At 43.0% G+C, this 15,611-nt stretch overlaps 1 protein-coding gene across 3 annotated transcripts in view; it reads left to right on the top strand.

The window, feature by feature from the left end:
* The first annotated feature begins 3,935 nt into the window (after positions 1 to 3,935).
* The window catches only part of igl (IQ calmodulin-binding domain containing protein igloo), a 34,446-nt gene continuing 22,770 nt past the window's right edge, over positions 3,936 to 15,611 (top strand). The window contains exons 1-3 of one of the 3 annotated variants that reach the window (XM_015184047.2): positions 3,936 to 4,809; positions 12,330 to 12,470; positions 13,164 to 13,213. In XM_015184047.2, the coding sequence (XP_015039533.1) occupies positions 4,506 to 4,809; positions 12,330 to 12,448 (423 nt within the window). In that variant the 5' untranslated portion in view covers positions 3,936 to 4,505 and the 3' untranslated portion in view covers positions 12,449 to 12,470; positions 13,164 to 13,213. Of the gene's footprint in view, positions 4,810 to 12,329; positions 12,471 to 13,163; positions 13,214 to 13,429; positions 13,675 to 15,611 lie in introns of those variants that run through there. The other 2 variants (XM_001360607.4, XM_015184045.2) reach the window with 2 other exon arrangements.

The following is a 15,611-nucleotide window of genomic DNA, read 5'->3' as shown; positions in this document are numbered from 1 at the left end:
CTGACATACGAACTGTCATTTTTTGGTTTGCCGCTTGTCTGCCTGTCTGTCACGCCCCCACACGCTCTAACCCCATCCGCATCCCTCCCAGACACAGAGATATAGCCCTTATCCCCTTAGCCATCTATTGTCTGCTCATATTGCCGGTTAATATTGGCTTGGCATGCAGCCAGCCAGAGCGACAGGCGCCGGCTAGGAATTGCAGATATGGGATATCCATGCAATATGCAACACTTTCCTAAAGCCAAACGAATTCGAGTGGAAACGCGCCCTAACTGAAATGGTTTTCCATCAGTAATTAAATCACACACAACGAATATTTCACTTCAGCGCCTTTTTCGACTCTCCCGTCCAGCAGGGCGTATGATTAATTGGCATACCACAGAAAACGTTCACCAAATACCCGTACATGTATCATGCCACGACTAATTCAATTATCCTTAGCGAGTTTCGCTGTAGTCCGACGAGGCAGATGAAGTCGACAACAAATGATGGTGACAAAAGCGAATAGGAATCAGATATGAGGGAGGTAGATACGAGTATGTGCCGAGGATTTGGTCAAAGGTGAAAAGTCATATAACTAATGAGGCAGCAATGCGTATAAATTGCCACCGGCCAGGATAGGACATTACAGGACAGGACAGCACGGGACAGTGTTGTCCAATAAATGAAGCACAAAGACAAATAATAATCAAATTCTGAAGGAAATGGGAGACAGTGGAAGCCGAACATTGCCAAGAGATAAATAAAATTGTTGACAAGGCTCGGAGCAGATAGTCTACATAGGAATCAGGACAAATAATTCCAATAGCATAGAAATTCGTAGAATATCTTTGTAGTTTATCTTAAAGTTGAGTCTCTTAAATGTTCATTTTAAATTTATTGTGAGTTCTTCTAGTAGACCTGAAAATTGTTGCGCACCGTTGAACTTCAGACTTCAGGACAGGAAAAAAAGCGGACGTGAAAAACTTTCCAGTTGGCAGCCATCCCAGGAGCATACTCGTACCAAAAGAAAAAAGAAATAAAACAAAATAGACCCAAAGCCAGCCGCCGCGGTGGTAAATGAGGGAAAGGTTGAATGGGCAGAGCAAAGGGCAGGCCATGCCATTCGATGCTGTTTAGGTGTTTAGTACCAGGGTTCAGGGCAGGGCGTATACGTAATATTCCACACAGACACACAGCGAGAGAAAAATCGAAAAGCCAGGAATTTTATCTAAAAACAAAGCTATTTATATTCGTTGTGGAGAATAATGACTTGGCATTTGCGTCGGCAAATGATGCGAAAACTTTTTTGGGACGGAGATCCAGCCTCTTCTGGGCCCTCCTCTGCCAGCCCATCCATCGCTCTTGTCTCGAGTTGTCAGTCATCTTATGAGCCCCCCAAAAAGGGTTTATGTGTCGCACGCGTTTTTGCCATCATGGGGGAAATGCTCAAGTCCCAGCGGGGCGACAGTCGACGGGATTGCCAGTCAGTTGTCAAGAGCCAGCCGGAATTTGTGGCCCATGCGTTTTCACACCATGTTTTTCGGGGCCTGCCTTGACATGTTTTGGGTGCGCGAATTCACGCCTCTCAAGGCTGTCCCCAGTTCTGTTGGAGCTCGACAGTTGCTGCCGTCTCTTGTTCGGATCGTTGTTGTTGCAGCCGCTCGTCTGAGTGCAGCAGAGGATAAGAGAACCGCAGCTGTTTCCTGCCTCTTCACACTTAATTGTTGGCCTTTTTGTCTAGGCTCTGGCTTTGGATAGTTAGGGCAGATGAAAGGAAGATTAAAAGAGGATTACTACAAGTATTCCAAAGGGGTTTCCACTTTGTCTGCTGTGAAATCTGGGCAACTTTAAAGCATTTACCATATTTACAGTTTGTAAAAAAAGATTATATTAACTTTTTACCCATCCTTACTGTTTCATGTATTTTAATTCATATTAAGGGAATTATTTACATTTGTTTTTTGTTCATTCGTAGTAAGTTTGTTGTTAAATATATTTTGCACTTTAAAGAATGCAGCTGTAATTGGCAAATATTTCCATTTCCATACAGGGTGTTCTCCGCTGAATTTCGGATTAAATTTGTACCGCATTTCTTATTTAAAAGACCATTTGCATACTCGTATGTGCATGCGAATGTGCGGTAACCTGGGCCTCCATTTTTGATTAAAATTACGCATGACGGGGGCTACCTTCTCTCTCTCTCTCTTTACTATTCTACATACGAGTTTTCGTGGGCCTCTATTTCAACTAGCCGGAACGCACTTTCCTTTATTACCACGGCACCCTGTGTGCTTAGAGCAGCCATAAAGGAGGCCTGGGATAGGGAAATACTCGTATATAGATGGAGAAATGGAGGATAGGGAAGTGGATAGAGAGATGGTGATGCACAGAGGGGGATGGAAAGATACCAACCACAATACAGGCTTACCAATTCATTTGCTAGTTCCCCAGAAACACTCAGGCAGACAGACAGAGAGACAGAAAGCCAACATTTCTGTGTAAGATTGGAGTCGAAGAGGCAGCTTCCTAAAAGCCAAAACAGACGCAGCCAAAAATAAACACACAGCAGCCCAGAAAAGAGGGAAGAAGACCGCTAGGTAGCCGAGGGAGGAGATGGAGCAGGGGTAGGGGAAAACAGTTAGTTTTATGAATTGCTATCTGGCCAAATGATAAGCCAAGAAGCAACACAAGAACGTATTCATTGATATCTTTATGGATGAGGTTGCCCCTTTGTAGCATTGTATTTGCCAGGGTCCTTCCTTCTGCCATTCAACCATTCGGCTTTTCACGGCTGGCTACACGCGAGGCACGTAGCAGTCTGAGCCTGCCCGAGTGGGAGTGTGACCGTAGCTTCCATGCTGATGATGCCATTGCCTTTGACAATGCCCGGCTGCTGTTGCTCTTCGGATTCTGTTGCTGCCGCAAGAGGTTTTGTGGCCCACTCTTAGGGGTTTCTGGGTGCATGATTTTGTTTGTGTGTATGTGTGTGTGTGTGGGCCCCTGTCGACTGTCGGCTTTGGTTGTCGGTTTGTTTATTTGCGAAAAAGTTTGCAGCCAAAGCAGCACTCAGAGCATGCTCTCTTTAGCTCTGCTCTCAGATTTGGTTATTTTTTAGCCCGCACAGTGGTTGGATGGAAGGCGAAAACTAAAGCAGGAAAACAGCAGGAACAACAGTACATATACAATATAATATTGCATTGGAATTCCTTACCTTCCAACGAATACAAATTGGCAACGACTCTATTTTTACACAGCAAGAAACAAAACCATATTTAAATTAAACATTCGGTTTATAGATACAAACATACACACAATTAAATTCATTTTCTTAAAAGTTATTTGAATATTTTAATCGTAAATATGCACTCTGAATATAAAAACCATATTGTTCAGGGTAGCAGCTGTAACAGAGCTGTTATTGCTGCTGGGCACCGCCCTCAATTAACAGCCTGTTAGATCGCCCTCTGCCTCGCTCTCGGTTTGTTCAGGGTAACAGCTGTAACAGGGCCCATGCTAACAGCCTGTTATTGTTGCTAGATACCGCGCTCATTTAACAGTCAGTTAACAGTCGCCCTCTGCCTTGGTCTCGGTTTGTTCAGGGTAACAGCTGTAACAGGGCCCATGCTAACAGCTTGTTATTGCTGCTGGGCACCGCGCTCAGTTAACAGCCTGTTACATCGCCCTCTGCCTCGTTCTCGTTCTCTCGGCTCTGGGCGAGAGATACACTTATTACACTTATTTTAATCATGAAATATATTTAAATCAAAGATATACATAGTAATTCCAAAGTGTCTTTAAGATTTACACTCCCATTGAATATTTCACACCTTTTTTCGCACCTTCTGCTCACTGTCAGCACTGTGGGAGAGAGAGCTTCGCTCTCTCTCGGGCACTCTCTCTCTCTCGCCTGGTTTTGTGTGTCGTCGACTGCCAGGAAGCAATTGTTGAGCTCGGAGTTGCTGCTGCTGCTGCTCCTGCTCAGCTCCTGCAGGATGGCAGGCTCTGGGGGTCCTGGCCACTCTTAGTGTTGAAGCGTCGCTGGCCTTTGTCAGTCGTGCCTGAGCTTGTGCCAGAGACAGTCAGTGAGTCAGTCAGCGAGTCTGGTTTCCGTTTCCGTTGGAAGTCCCTGGCTGGTAATCTGTGGTTGTGCACCTTTTTCTAACTGTTTTTATAGACATTCAAAATATTGAAAGTAAATTTGGAAATATCCACACCATATTTTTCTAACAACTTTATGCGAAAAGGTTTCTACTCGTGAACGTTACAGTGCAAATTGCCCAATAAATAAACAAAAAATACGCAAAAAATACAAAATTTTAGAAATACAAACAACAAGTAAAGCTTAATAAGTTGTTTCCCCTGTGTGTGTGAGAGTGCGACTGCGAGTGAGTGTGAGTGTGAGTCTGAGTGCGCGCTTGTGTGAGCGATTGATTAAACAAAAGGCATTTGGTAACCTAGGCCAACTGGAATTATAGAGACCACCCCACCAATACAAGTGACTTAAAATCAAATCAAATATAATGGGCTGCAACACCAGCCAGGAGCTGAAGACGAAGGATGGCGCCGCCATCGACGCGGTCAGCAACGGGGAGCCGGAGCCGAGTGCCCCGCAAATGGAGAGCGAAGGTCTTCAGTCCTCCGCAAAGTCCTCAAACAATCATACAAATCACGCCAAATCAAATTCAATTACCTCCAATGGCGATGCCAAGGCGCCGAACGTCGGCGGCGGCGGTGGAGGAGGCGCCTCATCCGAAGCAACAAATGGCATTGATCGTCCCTTCGATAAGGCGGCAATCACGGAACTCGACGACGATGAGGACGAAGGTAAGGCTGGGGCGCTTTCAATTTCGCTTCCTTCACTAATCCTCAATACGCAATACATTCATAACTAAACCTATTCAACATTCTCTCTGTGTGTGTGCCTGCGTGCTGTGTGTGTGAGCATTGAACGAAATCCCTTGTCCAGGGGATTCATTATTTTTTATTAGATCAACATGCTGTGAGCACATCTCTATCACAGTTTGCCGCCCCCTGCTTAATGGTGTCGCAAATATAAATTGTTCCACTATACACGCATATAAAAAGCATACACGCATACGTATATGTATGCTGTATACTGTATACACTGCACTCCATTACACTCCACTACATACGCCAGAATTTGATGTGCCAATGCCAAATTTGTGTGAGATTCTTAACTTAGTTAAGTAGCAGCCACGTTGATGGGCCCACGTTTTTGGCCTGAGGCGAGGCTCGGCCAAAGGCCAGGATCCAAGATTCTCCTAATGCACATTATCGCAGTTCATGTTCCCGTTTATGTTATCTAATAATCGTGGCCCGAATATAATTTTATGGCTGGCGATATACCCAACATCATAATACATATTCCATAGCATACTTTTCTGGGCGCCATTCGAGATTATGGCTGTGAAGGAAAGAAGCTTTTACTGTGGGCTGCGAGGAAAGAACAGAGATAATAAGGTGTAGAATAATATAATAAAATGAGCATACGTTAACATAAGTGGATCTTGTTTAGCAGACACCCAACTGGGAATTCTATGGGTGTAATTTAATTTACTTTAATTTATGGCAATCCTTGTGGATATTCCTTTATTATTCTCTCTTGAGAGAACTAAAACCATTTCAAATTTTTCGTTTACTTAGTTAAAAATAACCCAGAATAAATTCATAAACTTGTTTCTCGCTTCAGAAGAGTGAAAAGTTCTGTTAGTGCCATTTGCAAATCTCGAAACGAGGGAGACTGAACCGCAAACAATTTCCTTTTTTCTTTTTCATAAGTTTTATGCGGTTTATTTGCTTTTTGCTGATATAATGAAAATATGAAAAAGCGCACAGCGTTTCCAGAGAATGACTCATAAATTACCGCAACGCGTTTTCCCCTGCGGCAGGTGCAGTGCTCGCGGCGGTGGCGGAGAGGTTTGTTTGGCTGCCATTTCCACACCGCTAACCACCCATGCCCCTGCCCCTGCCCCTGCTAAGTTCCCCTGGGTGGGGTGGTGGTGCTGATAAATTGTTTAGCGACACTTTATCAACGCTGGTCCGGGTTGGGTTTTATTGGGGAAAACGTGCAAACTTACCCAGAAACTTCCGCCCCGTTAATGCCACAAATTATGATTATTGCTTACCAATTTTCCTGCTGTTGCTCCAGCGTTCCTTGTGAGTGTTTTTCTTGGTACTGATGTGGCTTTTAATATGCCAAAATTACATTTTGTCTCCATACCTTCGTATATTTTAATGGCATCCGAAGAAACGATTTCCTTTCGCTGCTGAGAATTTTCATGGTTCTCAATTACGGGCTTCCTCGGCTAATTAGTACTTGATGAATGAATGCCTTTGATGTGGCTAAGTTCGAAGCAATCTCAAGGAGGATTCCAAGGAAAATAATGTACGCAAATTTGCGATACATTTCTGTGGGTTTCTCCTGCTGTTGCTGCTGAAGTTCTAGAACTTCTTGCGAATTTTCCATTTCTTGAGTGGTTTTCGGTAAATATTTGCCAGACATTCCCAGTCCTCTGTGTCCTTGGGATTCAGCTTACTATAAGTACTAAACTTTCGCAACATTTCTCTTTCTGTATCTGTCTCTACAACTTCTTGATATTCCGCCGCAGTGGCATAAAAAAGAGCAGCAGAAGAACACTCAAAGCATAAAAACGAACTAAAGAAAATCGGGGCGGAACCCAAATCAACCATAAAACAGCCTCCGCATTTTGGGCAAACAAAAAATGTATTTCATATTACAAACACGTAGACTGCATTCCACACCTACCCTCTCCAATCCGCGCCTCTTCTCGCCGTTTTACGAGCTTCCTTTTAGCTGCAACTGAAAATAAATTGAAAACATAAATCCGCAAATGGCCGAGCCAGCGCTGCCGAGTTTGCTCAACTCGGATTTTTTGTGGCCTGTCAACTAATTAGGAAATGCTGATGACGATGTTAATTCCCTATCTTTATGGACTCGCCGACGACGGGGCCACGCCCAGACGCAATTACCTGGCAATTGAGGATAGGCCCGGCAGGATACGCGTATAAATTGCGAATAAAGATGTCAGCTCATGCGCCACGCATGGCCTACGCCCCAATAAACGGGGGAGATGGGTTAGGTCCTGTCAGGACATGCTAAGCTCTACAAAGCCGCTTTCAGCCGCCTCAGCCTAATGTGAAATGCAAATAAGTCCCAGCCAGTGTTTGTGCTCCGCCCGGGCCATTGTTGTTGCTTCTCTAGACAGGCAATTAAACCAAACAGCCAGCCGTATTCATGGTCGTGTGAATGAGAGGCAATTGAGACTAAGAGATGCTCTGCAGGGAACGATTTACGATCTTAAGTGTAAAGTCGTTGTTCATTTGGGTAAATTGTAGGTGCCTTTAACCAAGATTACTGCATATCATAATAATGTCCTTTCCTTAGTCAGTTATCAGTTGTAGTAAATTCCTAGCCATATGCTTTACGGTTTGCTATGGCGTATAGCAAAGCAGATTTCACTGAAAGACATGCTCCCCATTTGCAGCAGCTCAAAAAGATTGTCGCCCAACGGGGCGTATGGTGAATATTTGCATAATTTTAATTAATTTTTTGCCTATTCTGGAGCCAAGTCTAAAACGTTTTCAATTAGAAAATGGAAATTTATACTAGGTGTGGCTCTCTGCTATGAATCTACAACTTGTTTGCTGTGCGGAATGTCTTGCTAATGTTGAACTAATTGAGAGTAAATACAGTGTTCTACTCGCCGCCGACAGGAGTCAATTTGATTTATTGAACAAATGATTTCCACCTGATATAGGCACACTGTTTGCTTTCGTTCTTTTGAGGGTGTGGTCGGTCAGGGCGTATTTGTTGCGTCGTGTCGTGCCACTGTCCGTGTTGATGATGTGCGTGGCTCTTGTCAGTGTAATTAGCGCAATTCCCGCGCTGAGGTGTGCCTCCGTTGAGTTGATGAGCTGTTTGTTCAGAATATGCGGGTACGATCAAGGATGGTTGGTTGACAAAGCAATAGAACGGAAAATCCATGGCAATAAAGTATTTTCACACCAACACATACATGCATACATACGTAGAAGGAAGGGACATTAAATTGAACAAGTCAAAAACATTAAAATTCAAATTTAGCAGAACGTTCACAGCCCATTTGGTGCGCACAGGAAGCTATATCAATAACACGTATACGCCACGTTGGTCCCAACGCATTAATATCAATTTTGGGCAGAGAAGAGGATTGGTCTGGCCTAAAAATACTTCTCTTTTGGCAATGGCCTTGCCCACCAATATGAACAGTCCAAGGGAGAGAGGTGCGGCATTTATACACGAACTAAATGCATAAAAAATTGGACACTCGGGTGGCATTAAAGTGCCGGCCAAGCGCCACAGATGCGTGCCCGAATGTTATTTAATATTTTTGTCCGACTACAGACTAAAGAATGTCGGCGCCATGGCTGACATTATGCATACCACTGTTCGTGAGGGGCAGGGGACATTAATGGCATATCTGTATGTGTTTGTGGGTGTCCGTGCTCGTCCGCCTTAATGTCTGTGTGGACGCTCTGATAAAATGCCTTTTAAAACAGACGCGCAAAGCATTTCCTAAGCTCTGCAATTTGCGGCGCCCCACCAAAGGAAATGATAAATTGAGATTTTTCTGGGACTCCACGAAGGCGGATGGGACTCCATCCTATCCGAAACCCACAAGCTCCGAAGCTTTGGGTTCAGGTTGACTCGTTATTACTCGTATTGTCATTGCTCTGTATTTCCGCAACGACTGTTGATGCTGCCTTTGTGTTTTCTGTGAGGTTCTCTGTCTGTGTTCCCCGAATGGATTTCGCTTATTGGGATGAAAAGGATTTGCGGATTAATGGCACTCGTATTTCGTATTTCTTTTACTTGTCCTTGGACTCGCCTTGGCTGGCTTGTCCTTGTATTCATTTCTCTACGTATTCTTTGTTTTCTTTTTCTATTTCTTAAACAAATTTCTAGCAAACTTTTACTCGTTCTGGTCTTTGGGTTTCCTACTTTTCACACTTTCTCTTTAGAACTTTTGCCACCGCAGCTAAGGAGATGGGATGGGGACTTGCCTCTTTTTTGGGAAGCCATATCTCATAGGTTTATCGTAATGGTTCACCCTAGCAGCAGAGCGAAATTCCATAGATTTCCTTGGCCAGAAGAACCTCCTGAATTTGGTTACGCCGGCTCTGGGGACTCGCTTATAAATTTATTATAGAGCAATTGATATGCCTCGCATTATTTATGATGCCTATCAGTACAGTCTGACACATCTCCGAGCTCTCTTTTGTCTGGCATTTGTCACTTGACGCAAATATATGCGCATAAAATTTGTATTCATACAGATACGAGCATATCTGGGATATCCTGGACGGAGCATACAGGCGAAGGGAATTCGTTTGGGCTGTGAATAATTAGCTGCGATTATGCCGCATCGGTTTAACAATAGTATTCCGTGCAAATGAAATATTTATAAGCAAATTCGTTTGGGAAATAAATAAACGGCAGTAAATATAATTTCGTATGTAGGTACAACATAATACTCCCTCATTAGGGAGCCCCAGTAAATTGATAAGTTTTTGATTACGTACAAACCACCCGATTGATTGCTTTGGCCTTTGCCCTGTTCTTGATTTCAGTTTCAATTTGGGCCAAGGTTTCCCCCAAATCAGGTTCGAATTTCTTATTAATAACTGTCTCGGGAACAAAAAAAAAAAAACTAGTTTGAACCCCAAGGAAGAGTTCGAGCATAAATAACCCGAACAACAATTTCAGGCACGCAGCAGACAGTGAAGAGCTTTCCAAATTGTAAATGTCTTTTGTGTCTGCCCTACTTATGTGGCGCACGGCGTCCTAATCAAGAGCACACAACATAAAGGCTAATTGCACAAAGCCAATGCCTCATCCTACAGCCAACGACCCAATAAAATGGCCCAGAGCAGCCGAACTGGCGACTAATGAAGTGCCATCCATTGTTATGCTCAAAGATGATAATGGATATTACACATACACATATGTACACTAGTATATATGTATTTATCAGGGAATACAAAATTTAATTAAAAACTGTGTGCTCTGTACTTAACAACGTTGGGGCAAGTGTGGCGAGCGGTAATTGGGGGTAGCATATTACGTATACGTATACGTCATGTTTGAACAGTATTGGCAGCTGAGCTGTTGCTTCCGCCGCCGCTGCCGCTCCGTACACAACAGGAAGACGGAACAAAACACAAAAAAAAAACCAAGTAAAAACACCGAGCCACTCTCCCACATCTCCTCCATCAAGTTTTCTTGACAAACAAAGCGGAAATTGATTGTATTACGAGCAGCAGCGGTATAAACAACAAGCCCAGCGACAGTCGCTGCCCCATGCCCCATTCCCCATGCCCCATAAAGGTTCAATCGAGCATATAACACCAATACAGCGGGAATGTTATGTTTTGCGACACCCGAACAATAAACTTGGCGCCGCTTTAACCCTCTTTCGTAGTATTTTAACATTCCTTGTAGGCCTTTGAGAGAGGGGTGTCTGCGTTGGGTCCACTTTCTGCCTGGCTTCATTCGGAGAAACAAAAGTTATATCATCAACTGCGATCAGGAACTTCCCTTTGGACTTTTCAAGCAGCGACTGGAGTATCCTAGGAATAACTTCTGATACCCTGACGGGGCTGATAAGTAGAGCTTCCTGATGGGCCTAAAATTCAAGATTATTTCATACCATCATCAACTTTTTCTCTCTCTTTCTCCTTCTTAATCTATCTCTCTCACATAAAATTATGTTTTCCTGTAGGGTAGCAAAAGGTCGAATATCGCCACCGCTTCCTTTTCCGGCTTTGTGTTTGGTCTTCAAGCCTTTCCATTTTGGCTTCTTTTCATTGTGCATACCATATTCCGTATGCAATTACGTTGATTATGTTTTTTTTTTATATGGAAAATTCTACTATAATTGTGCGCCCAAAAGAAGGCGATGCCAACAACTTTCCTTCTGCTCTTTTTTGGGGCTGATTAAAAGTTTTGGTGGAAACAAGTTGGGGCAGGCCAGGCCAGGCCGGCGTCTGTCTATGCGATGTCTAACTTTCAGCAGACTTTACTTTGTCCTTTGTGTGTGTGAGTGTGCGTCTGTGAGTGTATACTTGGGCCGTGTCATTGGCAGCTTGGCTCAAAATGCTTTTATGTTTTTGACTGGCGGCTTGAACAGGACAGGGAAATGGATATGGCTGGGGCCCAAGCTGATTCCATAATGAAATTTCTAAAGCCTGGCCGCAGGCAAACTTATACATAATCATATAATCGATACTGTTTCGAAATTTATTGGACAAGACGATGGGAAAACTTGTTTGCAGGCTAGAGTGGCAAATGAATGGAGAAACTATAAAAGTTTAACTCCCATTTTTGTGGGGCCAGAAAAGGCAGAACTAAAAGAGGTTTAGGCGAATACACTGTTTCCCAATTTACATACTTGTTTTCCCTTTAGTCCACGGGAGCTCGGAACATTTTTGGATCAAGGAAATATCCCACGCATACCTTCCCTTTTTGAAACCTTTTTACTAAGACATTAGGAATTTCATAATTCATTATTCAGTTAGCAAATCCACTTGTCAGGTGCTCAAACTTTTCTTGGATACTTGGCTCGGGCTCAACTTTGGAAACTCCACTTCAGGATTTCTTTATTACATAACTTCCCCAGGAGCCGAGGAGAGCTCTTCACTTCCCAGACACTCATAAGCCAAATGGCAGACTTGACTTCCGATTTCATTCCTCCATTGTGCCTTTGCCGCACTATTTGTAGCCCCTCTCGACGGGGAAACTTTTCGCGCTCCCCAAGGACTCGCACTTTATTGCTATTTATATGATTAAAAAGTTTTGTGTGCGGGAAATTAGCTGAAAATTTATGATATTGCCGGAGTGCTGATGGGGTGGAAGAGTGGGCGAGGGTGGGGGCGGACTGCGTGTTTAGAGAAAATTGAGTGGTATAAGCAAATATTGCGTATACGCCGGATATTCATTTCTAACATTTATGATTGCGTGTGTCTTGTCAATGTGACTGTGAATGTGCATCTGTTCCCTGACTTTCACTCTGCTTCAATACACATTTAATTCACCTACTTCATTAAGCAATTCCAACTCGCCCTCACTCTTTCGCTCTCTGAATGCATACGACTCACATAAGCCAAAATATATATTGAAAGATAATAAATTTCCATATTATTGATGGTCTTTTTAATGGTTTCTCTTCTGTATTTATCTCTACTCACACATAAATTTGATAAATGATTGCAAAAACTATTAATAAACGAAACCCGAACCCGAACCTGAACCTGAACCGACGCAGAACCGGAGTTGGAGATACACATACCACATCACCACCATCACCATGGCAGCCAGAAATTCCGTCGAAATCCGTTGAAAAATTTGGATCTCGATTTTAAATTCGATGTTAATTCGTTTTAGCCAACAACCAGTCCGTCAACCGGTGTGTGTGAATTAGCCAAAGATTATCGCTGTTGTGGCTAGAGCTTTTCCGGCGATAGCAGCAACCAAGTGAAAGTCTATCCAATATTTGTCTTAGCTAGCGAGCACGTCCTGTTACATATGGTTTACATACATACATACATACATATGTAGATATGTAGTTATGTATCTGTGTGTTAGTTGCTGTTATTACTGTTCTCGATGTGTTGCAGTTGTGATGTTAATACTAACCAAAAGTGTTGAACTCTTTGTTAAAGTAGCCAACGTATAGGATCTTTGCACGTTTTGTACACCTTTTCCTTAGCTTTTCTAACTCTGAACTACATACAAACATACATACATACCTATATCAAATTAAAAATTATAAATATAATTAATTGGCATGTTTTCTGTCGTCTAAATAATTACCGAACGGGCTGTAAAAGCTCTTTTTGAAATTCAAAATTTAACTTCTAGCTGGCAACACTTTTCCGAAGCGAGAAAGCTCCCGTGAAAGCTTTCGCTCTCTCACCTACTCTCTTCCATAACTAACCAAAGCTTGCCTTGCTATTCCTTCCTATGTATCGTATCGTATCTATAAAATCCCTTTGTTACACAATTATTAACCGTTATTTGTGTGTTCAGTGTGTGTGCTCCGATGAGCTGCTAACCGTTATGTTGTCAACTGATTTGCATATGATTTATTTATTTACAGGTAATTATTGGCATTTAACATTTTACCAAAATCAACAATCAATTTCAAAAAACAACAACAGGTATTTATGGCATCGATTTTCGCATTCAAATAAATACTGGGAACTTTCTGTCAAAGCTCTCCCAAGCTTAAGAGGATTTATATCTGGGGAAAAGCTGTTCAGAACTTCACTCAAAGTGTTCCACGTAAATTCCCACTCGTTCCTTCGAGGAGACCTACTTTCGGACGGGTTTCCTCAACGTTTCTCAGTCAATGGCAGTTAACATTGGCCCGAAGAGTGCTAACAGAGCCACACGATATACGTTTTTAACCAAATTCACAGGCTCAAACGAGGCCAGTTTCACAAATCCAGCGAAGCGTTCGGTTCAATAGGTTCCCTTCGGAAAGCAAGCCCCATAACTCCCAGAAAAGGAAAGTGCGCGCCATTGAGAATATTTGAAATATAGTGAAGTAAAGCGAGCCAATAGTTTGCCCGAGTTTTGTGCTGAGCATTCTCAAAGGAGAGCAAAAGGTAATTCTTTCTTTGGACTTTGGGCTTGGGGATATTAAATGTATATAATTGTTTTACTTTTTTAAATCGACTAATAAGTGAGATGGAATTTTGAATTTATCCGTCGCTTCACTGCGACTGGGATGTCAGTTGTCACGGTTTACGACTCGCAGGTGTGTTGCCAGGGCCATCAAAATCTGGGACATATTTCGATAGTGCTCGTAAAAGAAGTATTTCCCCGCATCCAGTGGGGGCGGTACACATCTTAGTTGCTGACTCCTGCTGACGTCCACACCAGTACTTCCTCCGTGCCCATGAATAAATAAGACTTTTGTGTGCTCCGTCGTCACACTCCCCCTCCCCATCCGTCGGCCCCTAGTTTGAACATAAAAATAACATCAAATCTGCTCGGGATTTGCCATTTTATTTTTTTTTTCTCTTCCGTTCTGTAGTTTGTTTTGAAGTGTCATTGTCGTAGGCTGCCAGGAGGCGGAGGCGGAGGCGCAGGAGGAGGACTGGTAACGACTTAGTTTGATATTGATTCGGTATTTTTATCTTTATCACAGCCATTTGCATCTAATCAGCTTAAAATTGATGCCGCAACACTGGCATATTTGATTTTATTATAATGTACTCTACATATTCTCCTACACATCTACATAGAACGGCAATTAAAAGTTTCCACATTCCATGTTTACTTCGATTTTTTTTCACTATACAACTCGGACTCGTACTCTGAGCTTCATCGCTCGCTCTCTTTCTGAGGCTTTAAATCTTCATGATTAAGTGTTGACAGTAGGATGGGACTTTTTGTTGGATTTTCGCTTCGTTTTTTTTCGGAGCCGTTGAGTTTTTATACCCGATACTCAAAATGAGTATTGGGGTATATTAGATTTGTGGTAAAAGTGGATGTGTGTAACGTCCAGAAGGAATCGTTTCCGACCCTATAAAGTATATATATTCTTGATCAGCATCAATAGCCGAGTCGATTGAGCCCTGTCTGTCTGTCCGTCTGTCCGTCTGTCCGTCCGTCCGTCTGTCCGTCTGTCCGTCTGTCCGTCCCCTTCAGCGCCTAATGCTCAAAGACTATAAGAGCTAGAGCAACGATGTTTTGGATCCAGACTTCTGTGATATGTCACTGCTCCAAAAATTATTCAAAACTTTGCCCCGCCCACTTCCGCCCCCACAAAGGGCGAAAATCTGTGGCATCCACAATTTCGACGATACGAGAAAACTAAAAACGTAGAAGCGTAGAAGATGACTATATCTTCTAGAGTGCAAAATCTGAACCAGATCGTATAATTATTACAGCCAGAATCACGAAAACAATTTCACTCTTTCTCGCTCTGTCTCACTCTAACACACAGGTTTCATGGTCGGTTTTGCCAATTGTAAAATATGAGTTCAAGGATCTCAGAACCTATAAAAGCCAGAGCAACCAAATTTGGTATCCACACTCCTGTGATATCGGACCTTGACCGTTTCCTGTCCAAATTTCGCCACCCCCCACATCGCCCCCGCAAAGGACGAAAATCTGAGGCAACCACAAATCTCAGAGACTATTAAGGCTAGAGTAACCAAATTTGGTACACACACTCCTTTAAGATGTCACTATAAAACGTATATCTCAGAATTTCGCCCCACCCCCATCCGCCCCCACAAAGGACGAAAATCTGTTGCATCCACAATATTGCAGATTTGAGAAAACTAAAAACGCAGAATCATAGATAACGACCATATCTATTAGATTGCTGAATCTGGATCAGATCAGATCATTTTTATAGCCAAAAGGAACAAATCAATTTGCAGTGGCTACGCAGCGCCCGACGTCACGCTCAGACTGATTTTCTGTCTCTCTCGCACGCACTCTTTGTCGTGTCGCTTAATATTAGCGGCGTCTGCCGGAGGAGAGCCATACTGACTTAGTATCGGGTATAACCGTAGAGTTGCGGTGTCCG

The sequence above is a fragment of the Drosophila pseudoobscura genome, chromosome 3, assembly GCF_009870125.1.
Source record: "Drosophila pseudoobscura strain MV-25-SWS-2005 chromosome 3, UCI_Dpse_MV25, whole genome shotgun sequence".
NCBI lineage: Eukaryota > Metazoa > Arthropoda > Insecta > Diptera > Drosophilidae > Drosophila > Drosophila pseudoobscura.
Note: the sequence above shows the minus strand (reverse complement) of the source record. Positions and strands in the feature narration are given on the sequence as shown.